We start from the raw sequence: 21112 nt of genomic DNA, 5'->3' as shown, positions 1-21112 counted from the left end.
GAACTGACGAGGAACATGTTGCAAGATGTTGAATAAAGCCAACACACAACATCAATAAATGCCGAATGTGTTCTATATCACTATTATCAGACAGATCACCCTACACAGCCACAAGCTTTTCCGTTTATCTATCTACATAAACTCGAACCTGCTTTTTCTTATATATTAAATTTTCAGGCTACACGTGTAACCATTCTTTTCATTCAACAGATACACTACTAAGCCGAGGCCGTAGTATTTTTTTTATCGTCGGTGAATAGGAATAATAAAACCATTTGCATCATCGCGACAACCGAGACTAAAAGGTGGACTTATTTATTGGTGTTGGCCTCGGAAGCTTCGCAGGGAAGAAAGATATTTACTTCAACGTTTGTGCATACTGTGGAGGTAACGTCCAAGGTAAAAAGGGATGCATCTTGAACACTTTAAGGACTGGCTGAGGAGAAGACATGAGAGCAGATCCATACACGGCGCCGCTCGAGATGTTAAACATGGCAGAGCAAACAGTCCTTCCCTGTAGCGACAGTGCAGTAACTTTATGGCATAAGAACTACTCGGCTTAAGGCAACACAGTATAATGTTATCCAAAAGTTTACAAACCGGCTCTAGCCCCGACACTTATGGCCATTCTATCGGCAGAGATTAACAAGCGAAGAAAAGAGAGTCGACGAGAGGAGGACACAACACCGCGGGTGGTTCCCTCCTGCCGGGCGTCAACTAGCTACCTGGACGCTACAATAAATTTGCCAGATTCATTATCAAGACGTACCGCTGCGTGATAACATTGCATAATAGAACTGAGCCTGCGGGAGGATAATATTTAGGCGCTGAAGCAGTGCCGCCGAGAGGGGAGGGAGCAGGGAGCAGGGTGGAGGGTGGTCAACAGGAGGGAGGGATGCTGACACTAGTAGCGGCAGGAGTTGACATCTCAAGGCTCAGAAGCAGCTAGTTTAAGGCACATGCTTTTACCCGTTCCTTCGGTTTTCCTCGATCCTATACACAGTGGAACAAGAGTGAAGGTCGCCAGTGCGTTAAAAGGGTAGAGGAAAGGATTGTCCAGAGTTAACTTCGCCCATCAATCAGAGTTTGCAAGGCGGGGCGGACCAGGCGAGGTGGGTGACGACGGGGGTAGGTTTTGGTGGACTTATAGGGCAAGGGAGGGACCTACAGGCTTGATGTTGACTAATTGGCAGGATGGAAGGGAGTGCTGATCAATCTCTATTAACCGCTATCTACCTCTGGACGTCATCTATTCTGTCCTGTTCTACCACACGTAGATTACTAGTAGTAGCAGTAGTTAACAGACACCCTCGCCATAGACCGATAGGTCTTCTGGTGTCTGTTCTTCCTATGTATTCCTATGTATTCATTGTCACATTCCGCAGGGCTGATAAATGCCGACTCACTCACCTACGCAGGGAAGTCTCTGTCCGTTTACGAGTATGCGGTATTGACGTCATTGCTCTTGGCTTTCCTAGTCATTATGACGATGTTCCTCCTTCATTACGGAGTCGGTCCTCTGACGACACTAGACACCTCCACCGGTTTATTCTATAACTGATTAGATAGTTGAGCAATACCGTTTGTTATTATTCAAGGATGAGGAATACTGATAAAAAGAATAGGGGCACTTCAATACCTCGAAGGTATAATATTCGCGCAAGTTAATCCTCGGCCTCTATCAACTCAGCCATCCACCAGTATAAGCCGAGGAATTACATAACCGGCTTCACATTTTTTCAGATCATTGCAGTCTATTTTTATTTAATGGTATAAGCCGAACTAATACTTTTGGAACGCCCAAAGTGATGAGAATATTGTACAGCCAGCGCAAGTATAATTCATCAATGTCAGGAAAACAGGTTGTACATAAAAGCCGCCCCTACATCTTGCGTCGTGACTGTGAAAAGGGCGTGGATGACCTCATAAAACTTTTACTGTGCCGTCGAAACTGCGAGAGAGGCGGTGCGAGAGTTTCGAATCAGCCACTTCTCACCCCTACACACACACACACACACACACACACGAGAGGAGTTTTGCTGCGGGTGTGTCCGGTTCTCGGAATTACCCTTCACACTGCAAACCACGCCCACGCAGCCACCACCTCCGCCTCGCTGCAATTTGCTCACGGGCCGCAAAAAAACGCCATATACTCTATTCCCTTGTTTCCTGACCGTAGACCAGAAATCCCTGCTCCTCCTCCTCCTCCTCCTCCTCCTCATGTTGTGTCCTCTCATTAGCTACATACGACCTTCAGACCCCATCTATATTTCTTACCGTACCTCTACATTCCTTTCATCCCTATAATATATATTCTCCCGTGTTTCCTTACTGTACACTAGACATCCCTTCTCCTCCTGGTCAAGTTACATACAACCTTTTCACCCCATCTATATTTCTTACTGTTTTCCCAGCTTCTTCCTCTCTTCTCCCTTCCATTCTTATACCATATACATTCTTATTGCTCATTATCTACCGTTTTTCTGCTCTATTCTGTCCAACATCATCAGCTTCATATGCTCTCCACTCCACCTCTTCCTCCTCTCACCCTTTTCTTCTCTCTACTTCATATTACACCATATTTCTCTCTCTCCACGACACCCATATATCACCTTGCTTCTCATCTCTTTATTCTGTTCTAGCACATTACAATTTATCTTTCCACATGAGTTTCTTCTTCGCTACACTCCACCCCATCACTCCACAAGCTTCTTTTCCATGTCACCGTCTTAACTCTTTGCTACTCCATTCTACATCACAACGCCAACTGTCATCTCCACCTCCTCTCTCCACACCACCCATCCCTATACAGTCTTTTTCTCCATGTCTCCACCTTCTCTCCTTACCTCCACCCCACTCCACGCCACCACGCTCCACTCCATCTCACTCCACACCGCAAAAACGCATGTCACCACCTTACTCCAGGACTCAGCACCTTCACACACTGTCATCCTACTCTTTTAACTCCACAGCTTATATTAGTACATCCTCTTCCCCTCTTTTATCAGCCTCTCCTGTATACCTATCCTATCTCCTCCATGATCTAAGGTTTAATTCACCTCTTCCACTTCTTGCATTATATTCCGTCACCTCCACACCCTTCCACACGAGCCTACCCTAAATACCACATCACTACTATACGTTCTGCTGACCCTTCCACCTTCCCCTTCCTTCCACTCCCTACATTACATTCGGACAGCTCCACACCCCTCCACACGAGCCTAACCTAAATACCACATCACTGCTACGTTCTGTTGACCCCTTCTCTTTTCCCTCCCTTCCTCAACCCTATAATTCATGCCAGGAAACCGATGTTGGAGGCAGGACGGATGAAGGGCACCATTTATCATCACACGCCACCATACATACGCCGGCCAGCTTCCAGCCTAGTCAAGAGTTACAGAAACCACCCTCCTATAACCTTCAAAATCCCTCTTAAACACATGCACTGGTCGCTATGCACCCACAGTACTCATTAAATTACTCCGCCTAGTTAACAGTCACACGAACCACCCTCTTTTTCCTCCATTTCTGCCTACTGTGCACTTTAACCTTCAAAATCCCTTACTGATCGTTATGCAAGCAGAGTACACATTAAGCCACCTAGCCGGCATCGCTTTCAGCCCAGCCTTACACCCCAGCGGGATGTACTGACCTTTTCAACCCATAAAACTGGACCAACAAACCTCCTGTGGGTAGGTAGGTATGTTGCACCCTTGCCCTATCTTCCTATGCACCGATACCCTCCTCCCACTTGTATCTCTCTCTCTCTCTCTCTCTCTCTCTCTCTCTCTCTCTCTCTCTCTCTCTCTCTCTCTCTCTCTCTCTCTCTCTCTCTCTCTCTTCTCTTCTCTTCCCTTCCCTTCCCTTTCTTTCCCTTCCCTTCCTCTCCCTTCCCTTTCTTTCCCTTCCCTTCCTCTCCCTTCCCTTCCTTTCCCTTCCCTTCCCTTCCCTTCTTCCCGCACATTGGGTCCAGAAATAGTAACCACACATACATCATGAATGGGAAACCTCTGCAGGCGATGCAGGAGGAAAAGGATCTTGAGATCACTATCAACAGTGACCTGAAGCACGCGAATCACTGTAAAAAAGCATATAACAAAGCCAACACTATGCTCGGATTCATAGCGAGGAACTTCGAGTGTAAAACGCCAGACGTGATGCTTTCTTTGTATAATTCCATGGTAAGACCGCACCTCGTGTATGCAGTACAGTTCTGGTCTCCTAATTACAGGAAGGACATTGATTTACTGGAAAGGATTCAACGACGCGCCACGAAAATTATTCCAACCTTAAGGGCTCAACAGTACGAGGAACGACTCTAGCGACTCAATCTCTTTACACTGGAGAAAAGACGCCTACGAGGGGATATGATTCAAGTCTTCAAGTACCTGAAAAGTTCAGTAACGTCGATTACGCCAAATTATTTGAACTGCAAACCAACTCAAGAACTAGAAATAACGGTTTACCCATTCAGTCGAGTCGATGTAACACAGACATTGGAAGGAGTTTCTTTTCAAACCAAGTCATCCGCCACTGGAACAATCTTCCCTCAGTAGTAGTAAATGCAAATGCCATCAACTCCTTCAAAAATCGAATTGACCGTCATTTCGTTGCATCAGGAGTAAACTGAATACCGAGGTGCATTCATCTGCTCCCCAGGCCCCAAGTGGCTCGTAATGAGCCAATAGGCTTTCTGTTGCCTACATTTCCATGTTTCCATGTTCTGTTTCCATGTCTTTTCCCTTCCCTCCCTTCCTTCCTCCCTCCCCTCCTCCCCTCCTCCTCCTCCCCTCCTTCCTTCCCTTCCTTCCTTCCTTCTCTCTCTCTCTCTCTCTCTCTCTCTCTCTCTCTCTCTCTCTCTCTCTCTCTCTCTCTCTCTCTCTCTCTCTCTCTCTCTCTCTCTCTCTCTCTCTCTCTCTCTATTGCCTACTGACCACACCCTTTTGCTCTTTTTCTTCTCTCCTCCCCCGCCTCTTCCAATACTCGACACAGGAATGCAAGAAGGTTTACAGCGACTCAGGGAGGGGAAAAAAGAAAGAAAATAACTAATAATCACTTCACATGCCTCGGAAGGAAAGTAAGACGACCAAATTGAAGGTTTGGGAGCAGGAAGCATGTCAAGGAGGCGACTTCGATCCTTTGTTCACCTACTTGAAACTACGTACTCTCAAAAGGGGATTGCATAATCATATAACCTGTTCTCTGCTAGTGGATTTGAGAGCAGCGTTAAGCCCAGTCAGTATAGGTAACCGTGCTCAACCTCTCCCTGTACTATCTAAACCATTAAATAGAGTTAGGTATGTGTATGGATGGGGAGGGAGGGAAGTTGATGAATGACTCACTCTTAAGAAATGCCACGTGTAGGCCGTGTGGTGTCTCATAGGCCGGTATTGTCAGAGGCTTCCAACTCTCACATCAGCTATTTCTAAAGGCCAAAAAAGGAGATCAGTCGGGTTCTAATGAGTGATATTTTAGGTTCATGGTATGGAAGAAGGGTCACACTACCACCAGGGTCATATAACTAAGCCCCCTGGAAATGCCCATAACTCCTACGAAGACCTTGTCAAATAGGTGTGCTTGGGAGTTGCAATGTTTAGGAATATGACCCAGTTTCCTTATATCATTGTGTATCTTCATGTGGCTTTTCATCGTCTATCTAGTCTGGCTTTCTCTCACCACCCTTCGCTGTCTGACCGTTCTTTTCTTCCCTTTCGAGCTTTCCTTTCTGGCGTGTCTTCCCAACTAACGGGTCCCTGAGTTACAGATTACACAACACCAGTCTCAGCTGACCCCTTTTACCCTCTTACTTCCCTAACAGTCGACCATACTGCCCTCTCTCCCTCCCTTACAGCTCACCCATTCATGCAGCCTCCCTTCCTTTTCCCAACCTTCCCCTTCCTATACATTTCATCACCCCGTTCTCTCTCTCTCTCTCTCTCTCTCTCTCTCTCTCTCTCTCTCTCTCTCTCTCTCTCTCTCTCTCTCTCTCTCTCTCTCTCTCTCTCTCTCTCTCTCTCTCTCTCTCTCTCTCTCTCTCTCTCTCTCTCTCTCTCTCTCTCTCTCTCTCTCTCTCTCTCTCTCTCTTCCCCACAGTTCATCATCCTCTCTCTCTCTCTCTTCTCTTTCAACACGGCTCACCATTCATTGCAACCTTCCCCTTCACCTTCCAGCCTCCCTTTCCCTCCCTCCGGCTCACCATTAAGTGTCCCTTCCATCTTCTACATCTTAACCATCGTCACCCATTTAGACTTAACTTCCTCTCCCAACTCTTCATCTCATCTCTCAGCCTCTCTCCCTACCCCCTTAACTCCACCATTCACCCTTCCCATACCCTACACTTAATGCAGCCTTCGTTTCCATGTCCCCAAGCCCACAGTCTTTACAGCCATACCTCCAGCATCCAGCAGCCTTCTCATACCGCCCTTTACTGAAACTCGACCCAACTCAACCCTCTTCAAAGTCAACCTAGCTCAATCCTCCTCAAATTCAACCCAACTCCACTGAACCCTCTTCAAACTCAACCCAACTCAACTAAACCCTCCTCAAACTCAACCCACCTCAAACTCAACCTAACTCAACTCAATCCTCCTCAAACTCAACCCAACTCCACTGAACCCTCTTCAAACTCAACCCAACTCAACTAAACCCTCCTCAAACTCAACCCACCTCAAACTCAACCTAACTCAACTCAATCCTCCTCAAACTCAACCTAGCTCAATCCTCCTCAAACTCAACCCAACTCAACTCAACCCTCCTCAGACTCAACCCAACTCAACTCAACCCTCCTCAAACTCAACCCAACTCAACTCAACCCTCCTCAGACTCAACCCAAGTCAACCCTCCTCAAACTCAACCTAGCTCAACCCTCCTCAGACTCAACCCAACTCAACCCTCCTCAAACTCAACCCAACTCAACCCTCCTCAAACTCAACCCAACTCAACCCTCCTCAGACTCAACCCAACTCAACGTTAACCTTCCTCAAATTCAACCCAACTCAACTCAACCCTCCTCAGACTCAACCCAAGTCAACCCTCCTCAAACTCAACCTAGCTCAACCCTCCTCAAACTCAACCCAACTCAACGTTAACCTTCCTCAAATTCAACCCAACTCAACTTAACCCTCCTCAAACTCAACCCAACCCAACTCAACCCTCCTCAAACTCTCCATTCCTTACAGCTCACCATTCATCCAACCTCCTCAATCTCCTCTCTGTCTCTCTCTCTCTCTCTCTCTCTCTCTCTCTCTCTCTCTCTCTCTCTCTCTCTCTCTCTCTCTCTCTCTCTCTCTCTCTCTCTCTCTCTCTCTCTCTCTCTCTCTCTCTCTCTCTCTCTCTCTCTCTCTCTCTCTCTCTCTCTCTCTCTCTCTCTCTCTCTCTCTCCTCGTTCAACACGTCTCACCTTCCACTACCTCCCCCGTAACCTTCCAGCCTCCCTTCCTTTTTCCCCCACCTTTCTTTCCCTTCCCCCAGCATCTCATCACCCTGTTCTCTTTCTCTCTCTTCCCCACGGTTCACCATCCTCTCTCTCTCCTCTTCCCACACGGCTCACCATCCACCACCACTACCATCCCCCCCTACCCACCCCCCTCATTCACTCGTCTCTCGTGACCAGGTGGAAATGCTACATGTGGTCAAGGCGAGTCAGGGGGAAAATACCAGAGCAATTCGCCTGTGTCATTATACGCTTCTGCTGCGGCTGCTGCCTGCCATTACTACGATCAGAGAGTAGCTGAAGACCGTGGGACTAGAAAACACTATAAGTGGCTCTGATTTCCGTCTTTTTTTTTGTTGTTGTTTTTTATTGCATGCGAGATGCAGTCCTTCAAAATTATAGGTTCCCTTTTTTCCTTGTTTTCCTCTTTCTCTGTCTACCCCAGCTCTCTGTCTCTCTCTCTCTCTCTCTCTCTCTCTCTCTCTCTCTCTCTCTCTCTCTCTCTCTCTCTCTCTCTCTCTCTCTCTCTCTCTCTCTCTCTCTCTCTCTCTCTCTCTCTCTCTCTCTCTCTCTCTCTCTCTCTCTCTCTCTCTCTCTCTATCTATCTATCTATCTATCTAACTTTCTCTGCCCAGACCCCTCGTTGAGCACTGACCACATGTACAACGGAAGGTTAATGAGGGGGTGAACGTCTGTGTGTGTGTATGTGTGTGTGTGTGTGTGTGTGTGTGTGTGTGTGTGTGTTCGACTCCTATTGACCATGATTACAACAAATTCCAGACATGGACTCGGCCTTTTCGGAGGAATCGTAGAGTACTGGGTTCGTTTATTCTTTTGTTTTTCTTTTGTTTTTCGTTTCCTTTTATTTTTTGGAGAGATTTTATTCTAACTGATAGCACAAAGTAGCCTGAACATGCGTGAATAATAGTTAACTTCATCGATAGGAACAACACCAAATTAAAACGTTCAACTTCATTTTCAAGACGAACAATCTGCCAATACCCTGTGATGGTATTCTTAAACCTTTCCTTACGGTGACCCAGTTTTCATTTAGGCATTATCGACACGAGTTATATGCCAATACCCCGCGATAGTATTCAAAACCTTTCATTATGATGACCAAGTTCTCTTAGCATAATCGACACGAGCTATATGACAATACCCCACTAGAGTATTCTTAAATCATTCTTTGAAGTGATCCAGTATTCTTAACATAACCGAGACGACTATCTGCCAGTCTCTTGATATTGCAGTAATGAGAGCTTCGTGCCTCTCGCTGTCTGGTCTGATATTCGGTTATCTATTCGTGAAGACTTAGCGCTAGGTGCGACCCTACCCTTAGGAGTGACGCAGCTGCTCTTTACACCCCTCCTACCCCCTCCATCCAGCCTTGTGCTATCTGACCGCTCTCTTTGCCTAATATCACTCCGCTACGTCGGATGGAAATAAGTGATAATTCATATAAAAATATAAAGCTGTTTTTGTTGCAGTAACTTCTCTTTGTTCAAGGTCGATGACTCAACTCGCTGTTATCAGGAAAGAATTATCGATATCTTTGTGGAACTCTATTTGAGCATTAATTTTCTGGCATCCTTCGTTTTCTTTTTTCTTTCTCTTTATGTGAGCTGCAATTTTCGGAACCTTTTTATTCCTTTTGTTTACCTTTGACTGCCTCCTTTATAGCAATATACGAAAAAACACTGTGCCGAGTTATACAGGTGAAAGGAAACCCATCATAGTTATGCCTGGTGGACTATCGAGCAAGCACATCATTCGAGCAGCAAAAATATAACACTCGAACAGTCATGAACAGCAATCACCATGAATCCTCAAGGCATATGAAAGCTGTTATCCATGTCAGAGGGTGTTTGAGGGCCGACAAACCATCACTCTTCGTAAATCCTCAAGCTCTGTATGACCCCCACACTCTGGCGAGGCGTCAATCACACGTCTATCACGGCGGCTGTTTTTATGAAGGGCGACGATAATGAAGGTGGCGGTGGCGGTGGCGGCAGCGGCGGTGGTGGTGGTGGTGGTGGTGGTGTGTGTGTGTGTGTGTGTGTCTATAAAAGTGATCAAATGGGCATAAAGTACCTACGACAATCACAATGCCCACCGATAAGGATTTGCAGTGTCACGTCATTAGGCGGTATTATAAAATGCATCCGCCTCTTACATCATCTATTTCCAGAGGCCGTAAAGGAGATTAATCGGGTTCTCATGAGTGTGTTTCACGTTCACGGTGCAGAAGAATGGTCAAACTATCACCAGGGTCATAAAACTACCCCCGGAAATGGCCAAAAAAAAAATACGAAAGCCTTGCCATATATGTGTGTGCCTGGATGCATATATGTTTAAGAATATGACCCAAACACACGTGGGAAATCAATGGTAAACTCTAAAGTGAAGGGATGCGTGTACTTACCACTGAGACCCCGATGAGCTGGAGTCCTTGGTTGAGCCTTCAAAGAGATACCTCCACACACTGCAACAAAAAAAGGAAAATATTATAAAGTATACCATCCTTTAATATAAACATCAGTTGGTTGGCGCTAAGATCATTATATATATATATATATATATATATATATATATATATATATATATATATATATATATATATATATATATATATATATATATATATATACGAGACTACACATCGTTACGGCATATTTATTGATACTGTACGTTTTTCGATGGGGGAGAGAGAGAGAGAGAGAGAGAGAGAAGAGAAGGGTAGGGAAGGGAAGGGAAGGTGAGGAGAGAAGAGATGATGAAAAGAATAGAGGAAAAATGGGAGAAAAACTAAACGAGGAAAGTCCCTGGTGGCATACGAGCAGATGGAGGAGGAGCAGTTTGACAGGGAGGGTTCAACACGCTGCAACCAGAGCGAGACATTCTCCTGTGCGTGCGGCGATGTGCAATTTATCCAGAAACTAAAAGAGCAAAGGTGTTGCAGAAGAACCGTGCAGCCGATCCTTTTTATGCCAACATTCCACCATGACCTTTTTGTCCAACTCTTCACATTACGAGCATTTTTCGCAGGTTTATTTACGGGCTTCTGAGGCTGAGGGCAGAAGGGTTGTGGGGAGGAGGTCATGCTTCCATCTCCTTCGCCTTTAAAACAAAATAAATCGACAGTTTTTTCTATTTCTATTTGCCTTCCAACCTACCAACGTGGTGAAAGGTGGTGGTCATAAGGATCAGCATCAATTCGATAAGTCACGTGCTATGGCGTGCGTACGTAACCTTATCGTGTTTATCTCTTGCCCTTTAGTGCCAAGATTACGAAGATTGCCTCTATTGTACCGACGAAGAAATAACGTCTCGCAACAGATAGACAGACAGACAAACGGTAAGCGAACGAGGATATCTGAAGGTACCTAAAAGTTCGGGAAAGTTTAATGTGTCTTCCACTAATTACTCATTTCAATGTCTCGAAACATTACCTAAAGAAAACCTCCATTGTGCCCCATACAGAAAAGAACACGGCCCGCACGGCTAATGAGTGTGGAGGTTATTTGTATGCTAACGAAGAATGAACAAAGGGGGAAGGTTCGCTACCAGATTTTATCATCCTCTCGTTTGTACATTCCAACCTCAAGCTTGAATTGAAACTGTCGACAAACGATGCAATAAGTGCAGGTGAAGTGAAGCTAGAGCTTAAACTGTGACGAATCCCTCAAGGGGGAGAAGGAGGAATCCAAGCAACAGCAGCACAAGTAGATGAGAAAAAAGTTGCGATAGTTCTCCCAAAAATAAAAATATGAGGGAGAGGTTATAATTTTTTTTTTTTTTAAACGGATATCCGTGGTCTGTAGGCAGACGGTGAAATTACGCCTCAGTCTGTCAGGGAAGAAAGAGGGTCAAGGCGTCCGTGAAGCTTGAATCCGGCTTAGGACGTCGAGATGCGGAAACCAGCCTCGGGACACTAACAGCCGCCTCCCGCCGACCCACCAGTCACGCGGGGGAAGGGACTGCTGTTTCGGCCCCTAACAGTCACTCGGGTCCTGTCATTTGGGGTCTGCCGCGTGATGATGATGGATGGAGGTGTAGGAAGGGCAGGTCGGCCACCGAGGGGAGCGCATCTTGGCGTGATAATGGGGCGAGCATCAGGGTAAATATTATGTGCAATTTTTTTGTGTGCACCTGCCTAATGGACGTCATGGGAGGTGGCGGCGTCTGGTGGGGGAAGGGGGGGGGGGACACACCGAGCACTAGATGTGATTGTATTATAACCTACTCTAATCTCTCTCTCTCTCTCTCTCTCTCTCTCTCTCTCTCTCTCTCTCTCTCTCTCTCTCTCTCTCTCTCTCTCTCTCTCTCTCTCTCTCTCTCTCTCGCTCTGTTACACACACACACACACACACACACTTCGAGCGCGCACAGCAACTTTGGTTTAAATTATTTACACGGTCGCCAATACCTCCTCGCCATCGTTAAGTTTTTTTATGACGTGCCAGAAGAGCTTCGTCCCGCTAAGGTAATAAATCATCATGGAAGGATATAGACAACGTTTTAAAATGAAAGGGTATGGCTGTTGCATGGTAACTTAGACACCAAGGAGTTTTATAACGTTGTCAAGCTTCCTTGTATTTTGTTTAAGCGAATTCACTTCAATGGTGTATTTTTTTTAGCCGTCTGCCTTCCCTTTCTTCAGCCTCTGAGCAGCTACTCCCTCGCACAAGATTCATTTTATCCCTGCATGAAGTGCGCCTACTGAATATTGCTTTTAAAATACACATCCCTTAACAAAATTATGAGGAGTCACTGAGGATATTCGTGTCAGTGGTTTCTCTCCTTTGATCATGTTCGTCTGGTGACTTTCTTTCTCAGCGACAGTGTTTTACCTCGCTGTGACAGAGAGCATTACATTGCGGTCCGTTGGTGAGACAGGAGAACACGTGCCTGCAACCATGAAGCTCAAGAACCCTCAGATAACGCCGGCAAAACACAGACGTGCAGGTGTTCTGGCAGGCAAGCACAAAGCACGCAACAAGCCATGCACCAGCCAGCCTATCCCTGCCTCCCTCCGTCCCTGTCCCCTCTCCCTGGACCCCCACCCACCCCTTCCCAGCCCTCATCTACCACTAACCTCACTCTCACTCCCTTCAGGCGTAACTCCATCAGCTCCGCCAAGAACTAATTGGTTTAACCTATATCAAGAGACGCGATGAGAAGCACACGTCGAGGGGGAGCTTGTAAAACATCGACTCCGGTGAACATCTGCATCGGAAACGAGGGGGTTGTGTTCGCCTGGCGCCGCGTCCTTCATTAGTGCATTTGATGCCTGTTAGGGGAGGCGCAGTTTACAAGCCTCTCCTTGATGTGGGCGGAGAAATGTCGCGGCGCTCGGCTGCGACGGTGCCTAACTGGCGCTTCCTGTCTGTCGCCCGACCGCCATTTTTTTTCCAACTCTGCCTACTCGCACATTTGGCACCGCTGCCTTTTTTCACGTGTCATCGCCACGCCGCCTCTCGCCGGTGAGCTAACGATTGAGAGATCCAATCAAGAGTGTCTCGTGAAGAACTCACGGGGAGAAGTTGATGGAGGGCGAAGACCTGCCGTAGGAGGCCTGTAGGAGGGGGGTCAGAGGAGAGGAGGTCGTTCTATCCATTACCACCGTCATATATCTTGCGAGACGCGGACGAGAGGGTCGGTTCAGTGTTGCACTGAATGGTTTAATTCGTATTAAAAGTCGCGATGAGAAGCACATATCAAGGGGAAGCTTGTAATGCAACTGTTTTTGTTACCATCAACATCGGAAATGACGGTGCTGTGTTCACCAAAGGGCAGCCGTGCCACACGTGCGAGTCAGAAGAGTTGGAAAAAATGAAAAATCTCGCGCCCGGCCCATACAGAGGGAAGGAGGAAGAGAGGGAGGCATTGAGAGAGAGAAGGAATAAAGCCGCGCTCTGTCGCCAAGCAGTAGATCACGCTGACTCAGGCTCACATCACTCACTACAAACACATTATCAACGTGCCATAATTATCCTTCATTTGCCTGTCTAGTATAAACGGTAAAAATGGGATCGAAAGTGGAGGAAACACGAAACATCAACATCAGTGCTCGTACTGTACGACCTGAACGAGGATGTTTGGGTGAGGGAGCCCCACTGTAGGGTGGGCGGGGCCTGGAGGGACGAGGCGCCCGACCATTCCATCTGACGTCTGTAATCACTCAAGCATTGTACGGCGACTCATGAAATAGTTAGAGAGGATACTAAATGTCACACTGCGGCGGATAAAGAACACGACACTAGAGATCATCAGCTCAACGCTTAAAGATGAATACTCTCCCGCCGCCCCGCATCCTGTTTGTCTCCAGCCCGGCATTACAAAGGTTTACTGTGTTACGTGAATCAGCATCTTACTCAGTTCTCCGAGATGTATCCCCGAAAATCAAATCAGTAGCTTACCCTTACACAAAAAAAAGTCATGAAATACGCACGGAATCTTACATAATCATGTACGATGTAAAATCTTAAGTGAGCTTTTCTCAATCCAGAGTCTTGTGCCTGCCATACGCCTAAGTATTCCCTACGTCTCGACCACTGTAACAACCTCAAGACAGGCTATAGCATAGATCCCACCGTAATCAGAAGGGTTGGCTGAGACCACAGATATAGATGAAAACAAAACTGAAGAGAACACAACGCATTTCAGCTTGCCTCAATAGAAAGAAGGACAAGTATGAACGGACAAGATACAAAAAAAGGCCAAAGCACACACGCTAGCAGTTAAAGTCTTGGGTCTCGTCGCTGGTATCGTATTGGCGGCCGTGGCATCCAGCGAGCAAAGGAGCAGGTTGGCAGCACCATCCTCTGTGAACGTGAACAGTTACTTAGCTCCACTCCTCTCGAGGGTTATTTGCGTGCAGATTTATTATGCTGATTTTCGCCAATTGTCAGGTTAACATTCACTGCATAAGTAGGACTGGAGGAAACACCTTGTGGTTATCATGGTCAACATAGAATTACGAATGACACACACAAAGAAAACTGTGCGCGTGTGTGTGTGTGTGTGTGTGTGTGTGTGTGTGTGTGTGTGTGTGTGTGTGTGTAATATTTTTTGTGGTTCAGGCATTCCAATTTCTTCCGCCATTATTTGCCCCAATTTTGCTTTATCTTATTCGTCACAGCAGTGATCAGGAACACTTTATTCAAGTCTCATTACGTCACACTACGCGGAGCTTCCCCTTCTCGCTTGGGTTCAAACAAGCTGCTGCAAGGCGGGGGCCTCGCCCTCTCCCAACTAACACACGCTCGTGAATTTGGCGCGTGGATTAATATTTCTAATTCTCTGTTATCTCTTCATTACTGCGTCTCGCTATATATATCATTTTCATCGGAGCTCTACCTCCACCTGTCTAAGCTGGTTAGGGCAACGATTAAGATGTTATCCGGCTTTGAGAGGCGGTGCAGCGTCCCTCAGTAATTCCCTTGCCTTTTTAGCGAATGACATGACTTATTGACGATGGTTACGAGACTTATCAACAATGTCGTCGGGTCACAGAGACGGTCATTGATACGGCAGCAGCCATATTTTGCTACATTAATTTCTCTTTATACAAATTAGATTCGTTAATATGTTCCAGAAATAAATTTGGACTCGCTGGACATAATAATTGCAAACGTTTCTATTTAGGGAGAGTGGCAGGTTGTTGTTCATGATATTACTATGTTTTCCAGAAGCTCTCTATGCCATTCCCAGCCTCTTTCTGAATTGTTTGTCGTAGGCTAAGTTTGTCTTGATAGGAATTTTCTTGCTATTCTTGAGTTTACTGTAAGCCGTGCTGCCTCTCTATATTCATTTTTCCAATACCTTTCTGAGAGGTTCACCCACGCCCTGCCTCCTGGGTGCTTGCGTGACTGTTGAAGCTTTTAACGGAGTCTAATGTTTAATCATAATCTGTAAAAGTAATTCATAGTGGTTTATATTCCTCGGCTGATTTTTTTTTTTTCTAAAATGGTTAATGACGTGAATGTGGTCAGCTCTTGAGTATTTACTATCAAATGAAACCTCTTCTTAGCTGGTTAATTTACCGTAAAATTAGTGATTGCTTTTTTGGTTTTGGCTCTTTAAAGGAAGCTCAGAAAAAACACCTGCCTCGCCGCCTTAATATCAGGACGGCTAAAACATAGCAGTCATACAACACGTGACGCCTCTTAAGTTTAAAGGCCTCTAGCGTACACTGCCCTCGCACAATACAGACTTAAAAAAACAGTCATAATCGCTATTTTTTTTATGTTCAGCTTTGATCCACTGATTCTCTCCCTCTGTACTACTTTCGTTCTGTCTCCTTCCTCGATACAACTCAGACGCTATTGGAGAGCATTCAGGGTTCCGTTGTTTACGTGGTGGTGGTGGTGGTGGGGGTTGTAATGATGTGGGCAGTAAAGTAAGGTGTCTGTACTGGTGGTGGTGGTACTGGTGATGTTACTGGTGCTGGTGGTGTCTGCCTTTTATTCCACGAAACACGTCCGTAATGATTTTAGAGCAGCCACTATTTCGACGTTTAGGGTGTGGTGGTAGTGAGATGAGATGATGACGAGGATGGTAAGGGAAGGTGGCGACACTGGTAGTGGTTGAGGGTGTTTCTTTCATTCCGCGAAACACGTACGTCGTTACTTCACAGCCGCCATTATTGCAATGTTTAGGGTGAAATGGTAATGGTGGTGGTGGTGGTGGTGAGAGAGATGAGATGGAGATGGAAATGGAGATGATGGTACTGGTGGTGGTGGTGATCTTTCTTTCATTCCACGAAACACGTACGTCATTATTGCAGACCCGCCACTGTTTCAATAATGTTTAGGGTGCGGTGATGGTGGTGGTGGTGGTGGTGGTGGTGGTAGTGGCGACAGAGATGAGATGGAGATGGTAATGGAGATGATGATGATGATGATGATGATGGTGGTGGTGGTGGTGGTGGTAGAGTGGTGATGTTGCCTCTATCTTGCAACAACCACAAACTTTTTATTGGGTCATTGTGAAGCCAATAGATAGAGAGACAGATAGATAGAGAGAGAGAGCGAAAAAAACAGAGAACAAATTAAAACCCCGTTGAAAGAGGGAGGAAAAGGACGTACGGACCTCATTTCCAGCTTATACAACACTAACAAAAGCCCCACCCACCCCAAAAAAAAAGGAAAATGGCACCCCCCCGAAAAAAGCCAGTAAAAATAACCCACATTCAATAAAACGCTTTCAGGCTCCACCCAACACAAGACAATGACCGGGCAGAATCCAGGCGACAAAACAACTTCCTCTCCAGCCCCGGCGTTCATATTTTATCCAGTTCATGCTAGGCCCAACCCTCGACCGCACCGTAAACCGTTTTTATGGATGCAGTAAAAAGTGCAGCGGCGCTCTCCCGAGGCCTCAGCAGGGAACGGGAGCATCCATCGACCCAGGGAGGCGAATGGTAAAGGGGAGGGTCTGGAAGAGAAAAAACGGTGTAGGGAGGGGAATTCGTGGTAAGACAGGTTTGTAGGCAGTGTAACGAACGAGGAAACACGGGGAGAGGAGACAAGAGAGGGGCTGGAGATGCAAAAAAGGCCAATGGAACGGGAAATGTGAGCGAGAGAAGGTGAGGGAGGGAATGACATAGTAAATAGGAGTAGAAAACCGGGATTAGAGAAACAGTTAAGACGGGTTGGAGATGCAGAGTCGAAGGAACGTGGAATGTGAGCAAGAGAATGTAAGGGAATGACATAGTAAATAAGAGTAGAAAACCGATATTAAGAAAATAGTTAAGACGGGTTGGAGATGCAAAGAGTCAAAGGAACGTGAAATGTGAGCGAGAGAAGGTGAGGGAGGAATTGACAAAGTAGATAGGAGTAGAAAACCGTGATTTGGTAAAAAGTTGGAATAGTTTAAAGCGGAAATGAATGCATGTGATGGAGGGAGGTACGGCCGGTGCAAAAGGATGAAGAAGAAAGAGGACAAAATAAGAGGAAAGGCTACTCTAGTACGCAGACATAACATACACAAGCCTGCAGTTCTTTTTTTTTTTGTGTGTGTGTTAACAAAGAAAGAATGTAATAAGTAAGTGTTTTTGAAGCCAAAAAAATCGAAAACATACCATAAAAATCCACGAAAAAAAGCGTGAGATAACTTGGAGGAAGAAAAAAAGAGGGAGAAATAGAGGAAAGGCTAACCATTTTTTTTTTTTTTTTTGTGTGTGTGTGTGTGTTTTTACAGGGAATGAATGTGACATAAAAGTGCCCGAAGAGAAGCGTGAAATGGATCGCACTTCTAACTCTACTATGGACCTTCAAACTGGCATAAAGCGCAAATAGCCATGCGTCTGGAAACACTGGATGCCCAAGGAAGACTTTACCATCCATATTCAAATTACAATTTTTTCACGAAAGTTGATGTTAACTTGGTAGCAGCGACGGGTCAAATTTGTGGCTTCACCGTGTACCAGCGACGGGCCAAATGTTTTCCATGATATAAGCCCCTTAAAATAGATGATGCATAAACTGATCACAAATGCATTGATATATTATGAAATGGTTTGTGTGAGTGATGATTTTTTTCTAATTTTTCTCGTTTAGAGGGGCCTTTAAGAAACATGATCCCCGCAGCTACAGGGTTAAACCGAGACTCCCCTTAAGGAATGCTACCGTGCAAATGAAGAACGGAAAGACAAGACCGAGAGGGCAGTAACAGTGCATATATGTAGACCGTCTCAGCCTCACACGTATACCAGTAGCAGTGGCTCGATTTTGTTTTCCTTTCTCTATCCTCTATTTTTTCTGGGGCACAAGAACACGGCGGGAGGGTGACTCTCAGTATGTGTCCCGCCCATTGTCTCCGGTGCCCCGCGTGCTGGGTCACTGGTCCCCACAACAGGACTGCCCATGGGGGTGCTCTCTCTATATCTATCTATCTATCTATCTATTTATCTATCTCTGTCTACGTATGTCTATCTATCTATTTATTTTCTTTCTTTTTTTCTTTATCTGTCTATTTATCTATTTATCAATCTTTATTTAGTTTTCCTCTATCTACATCTCTTTCTACCTATTTACCTTTCTATCTATGTCTATCTATCTATTTATCATTCTCTCTCTCTCTCTCTCTCTCTCTCTCTCTCTCTCTCTCTCTCTCTCTCTCTCTCTCTCTCTCTCTCTCTCTCTCTCTCTCTCTCTCTCTCTCTCTCTCGGTCAGTTACCCTCACCGCTGCTCCTCTATCTCACGGGCTCCCTTGCATCCTTCACGAAAAGGAGTAGTGGCTGCCCTCCTTCCAGCCCTCCGCCGCTCAACTCCCAGGTCACGCCGCGGCCTCCATGCAGCATTTAAGCAAGCAGGTTCACTACGCCCTCGCTCCTGACTCCTGGAGGAGAGCGAGGCTTTATCCGCTACGCTTCACGTGTGTGTGTGTGTGTGTGTGTGTGTGTGTGTGTGTGTGTGTGTGTGTGTGTACGCGCGCGCGGGTGCGCGCAATCATAGAACCAGTTACTGCACAATGTCCCTCTTAACACAACTGCGAGCCTAGAATCCTAGCAATCTTATCTTTGATATATTTTTTTTCTAATAAGAGGATAAGATAATTAAAATTCAGACTTTGCATTATTCAGTATTCTAAGAACATGCATGAACAGTAAATCAGGTTCAGTTTCGTTTGCTGCATTTTGACTAATTTGACTGAATATGTATGCATTTGTTTCCTGTGACATAAGTAAACAATATTTCTTTTATAGATTTAGACAAATCTGATATTTCTGATAAAGATATTATTCATATCGTCAGTCTCACTCTATTATAACCTTGAACGGTCTATGTTTTCAGGATTTGTTGTTTATGAAGGAATGCATCATGACTGGAGAGCAGTTCACCCTAAAACTCATTGTAGGGTTGAGTCACTTCTATTCTTAGGCACAGAGTAGCATTAAACAGGATTTTCTTTGTCATTTTTGTTCATCACTTTTCAGCCTCATGCTTGTTTTTGTGTAAGGACCTTTGACAAAAGGCGAGGCCATCCACAAAGTGATGCATCATCGCTGTTTAATTATGTTTACAATTGTGTGCCGCCCCAGAGGTGCGCTGCAGCAGTGTGGCCGCGTCACTAACCCTGGTCCCTTCGCAGGTCCCTTCCTGACGTGCCCCAGGCGGAGCTCACCGAATTCCAGAAGGCGGCCCGCTACGGCGACGAGGGAGTGAGGGACTGCCAGTACGAGTTCCCGTGCCTAGTCCAGCCTCTCGACCTGCTACTCTACATGTACGAGTATTGGTTTGGAGACGACTATGCATAATACGTGACCAAAAGAGCTACAGGGCATCGAGGGACGACGGACGAAGCCCCATACCTCAACCGACTCGTAATGGCTGTCCTGTGACCTAATTAATGACTCTATAGTGAGTCAGCTTCATTATCTCGTTGTAGAGTTTGGATGTTTTCCGCGTCGATCCACTTTTCTGAAGTCACATAACGGCGTGGTTGGCATTTCTTTCGATTTATAAACGGTACTGACGTATTTAGCTCAAAGGAAGAGCGACGGCGTAAAGTGAGGTGCCGGGACACGGACCATGAACTGCTGCGGCGCCTGACAGACACCACAAATTACAGTGACGATTTTTTTTTCTCCAGAAATACAACAGACAGAAACCAAAAATAGTGATAAGGTGATATCATTTCATACAGAACTTTGGCTAAGACCTGACAATGTTTCCGAACTCCCCCTGAGTTAACGAGCAAGACACGTAACCCACCTGCGAGGGGCGGCTCGACGCGCTGCAGAACAAGGTATTAGACGAGGCGTCGACACCGAAGATAGAGGAGACTCCAGGACCGTGACGCCGGCCACCCGTGTGTGCAGTCCGCCCCGCCAAGACAAGGAGCCAGAAGCAACACGTATAGATATACTTTTACTGTATCATGCTCAGAAATAGTATTAAATGGGGAGGCCATGATGAACGAAAAACTAACATGGCCTCCCTTTCCTTTGTGTATAACAAACATAAGAGTAGCCAGAATTCAGTTACTATGAACAGTTTGTCAGTATTCCCAAAGCTTGGTTGGTGTTGGTGAATGGTGCAGAGAAAAGCCTTCGGAACACCCCCGGTAGTTGTTAGGCCAAGTTCAGTACCCTGTGTCCTTCCCGCCTCTTGAGAGGTGTCACCTGCTTACCTCACGCCAACACTCCCTAGCTGACTCACGCCTTCCCTCGACACCACTATCATTTGTACATAAGCAGCTTTGTCATACATCCAGGTCTGAGAGCCAAGTGAACACCCCGCCCTTCCTTCCTCTCTTCCTCAGCCGTCCTAGGTAATGAGCACCAAAGTTTCATGATTTTAACTGTGTATGTGTGTGTGTGTGTGTGTGTGTGTGTGTGTGTGTGTGTGTCCATATATATATATATATATATATATATATATATATATATATATATATATATATATATATATATATATATATATATTTTTTTTTTTTTTTTTTTTTATGAACGCGGGCACGCATGCACGCACACACACGCACATTTTTTTCAGGACGCCGCTAGAAGGGGCGTCGCTGCCTGGCCTGGCGAGTGTTTGCGTCTGGTGTTCACTTGTTCATCCCGGCTTGGAGTGGTTGCTCACGGGACACAGCCATGGCGTAAGCTCTGTTGGAGGCATTCTTCGAATATAATGGAAAACCTTTCACGTTTCAACTTCTAGAATACT

The 21112-nt window shown here is 45.9% G+C and overlaps 1 protein-coding gene across 3 annotated transcripts in view; it reads left to right on the top strand.

Moving 5' to 3' along the window:
* Nucleotides 1-20789, top strand: part of LOC127005336 (uncharacterized) — a 75787-nt gene extending 54998 nt beyond the window's left edge. For all 3 annotated transcript variants that reach the window (XM_050874104.1, XM_050874117.1, XM_050874111.1), the window contains exon 3: nucleotides 19536-20789. In XM_050874104.1, coding sequence (XP_050730061.1) covers nucleotides 19536-19701 — 166 coding nt within the window. In that variant the 3' untranslated portion in view covers nucleotides 19702-20789. The remainder of the gene's footprint in view (nucleotides 1-19535) is intronic.
* The last annotated feature ends 323 nt before the right edge of the window (nucleotides 20790-21112 follow it).

The sequence above is a fragment of the Eriocheir sinensis genome, chromosome 3, assembly GCF_024679095.1.
Source record: "Eriocheir sinensis breed Jianghai 21 chromosome 3, ASM2467909v1, whole genome shotgun sequence".
Classification (NCBI taxonomy): Eukaryota; Metazoa; Arthropoda; class Malacostraca; order Decapoda; family Varunidae; genus Eriocheir; species Eriocheir sinensis.
The sequence above is the reverse complement of the archived record's forward strand: the minus strand, read 5'-3'. Positions and strand labels throughout refer to the sequence as shown.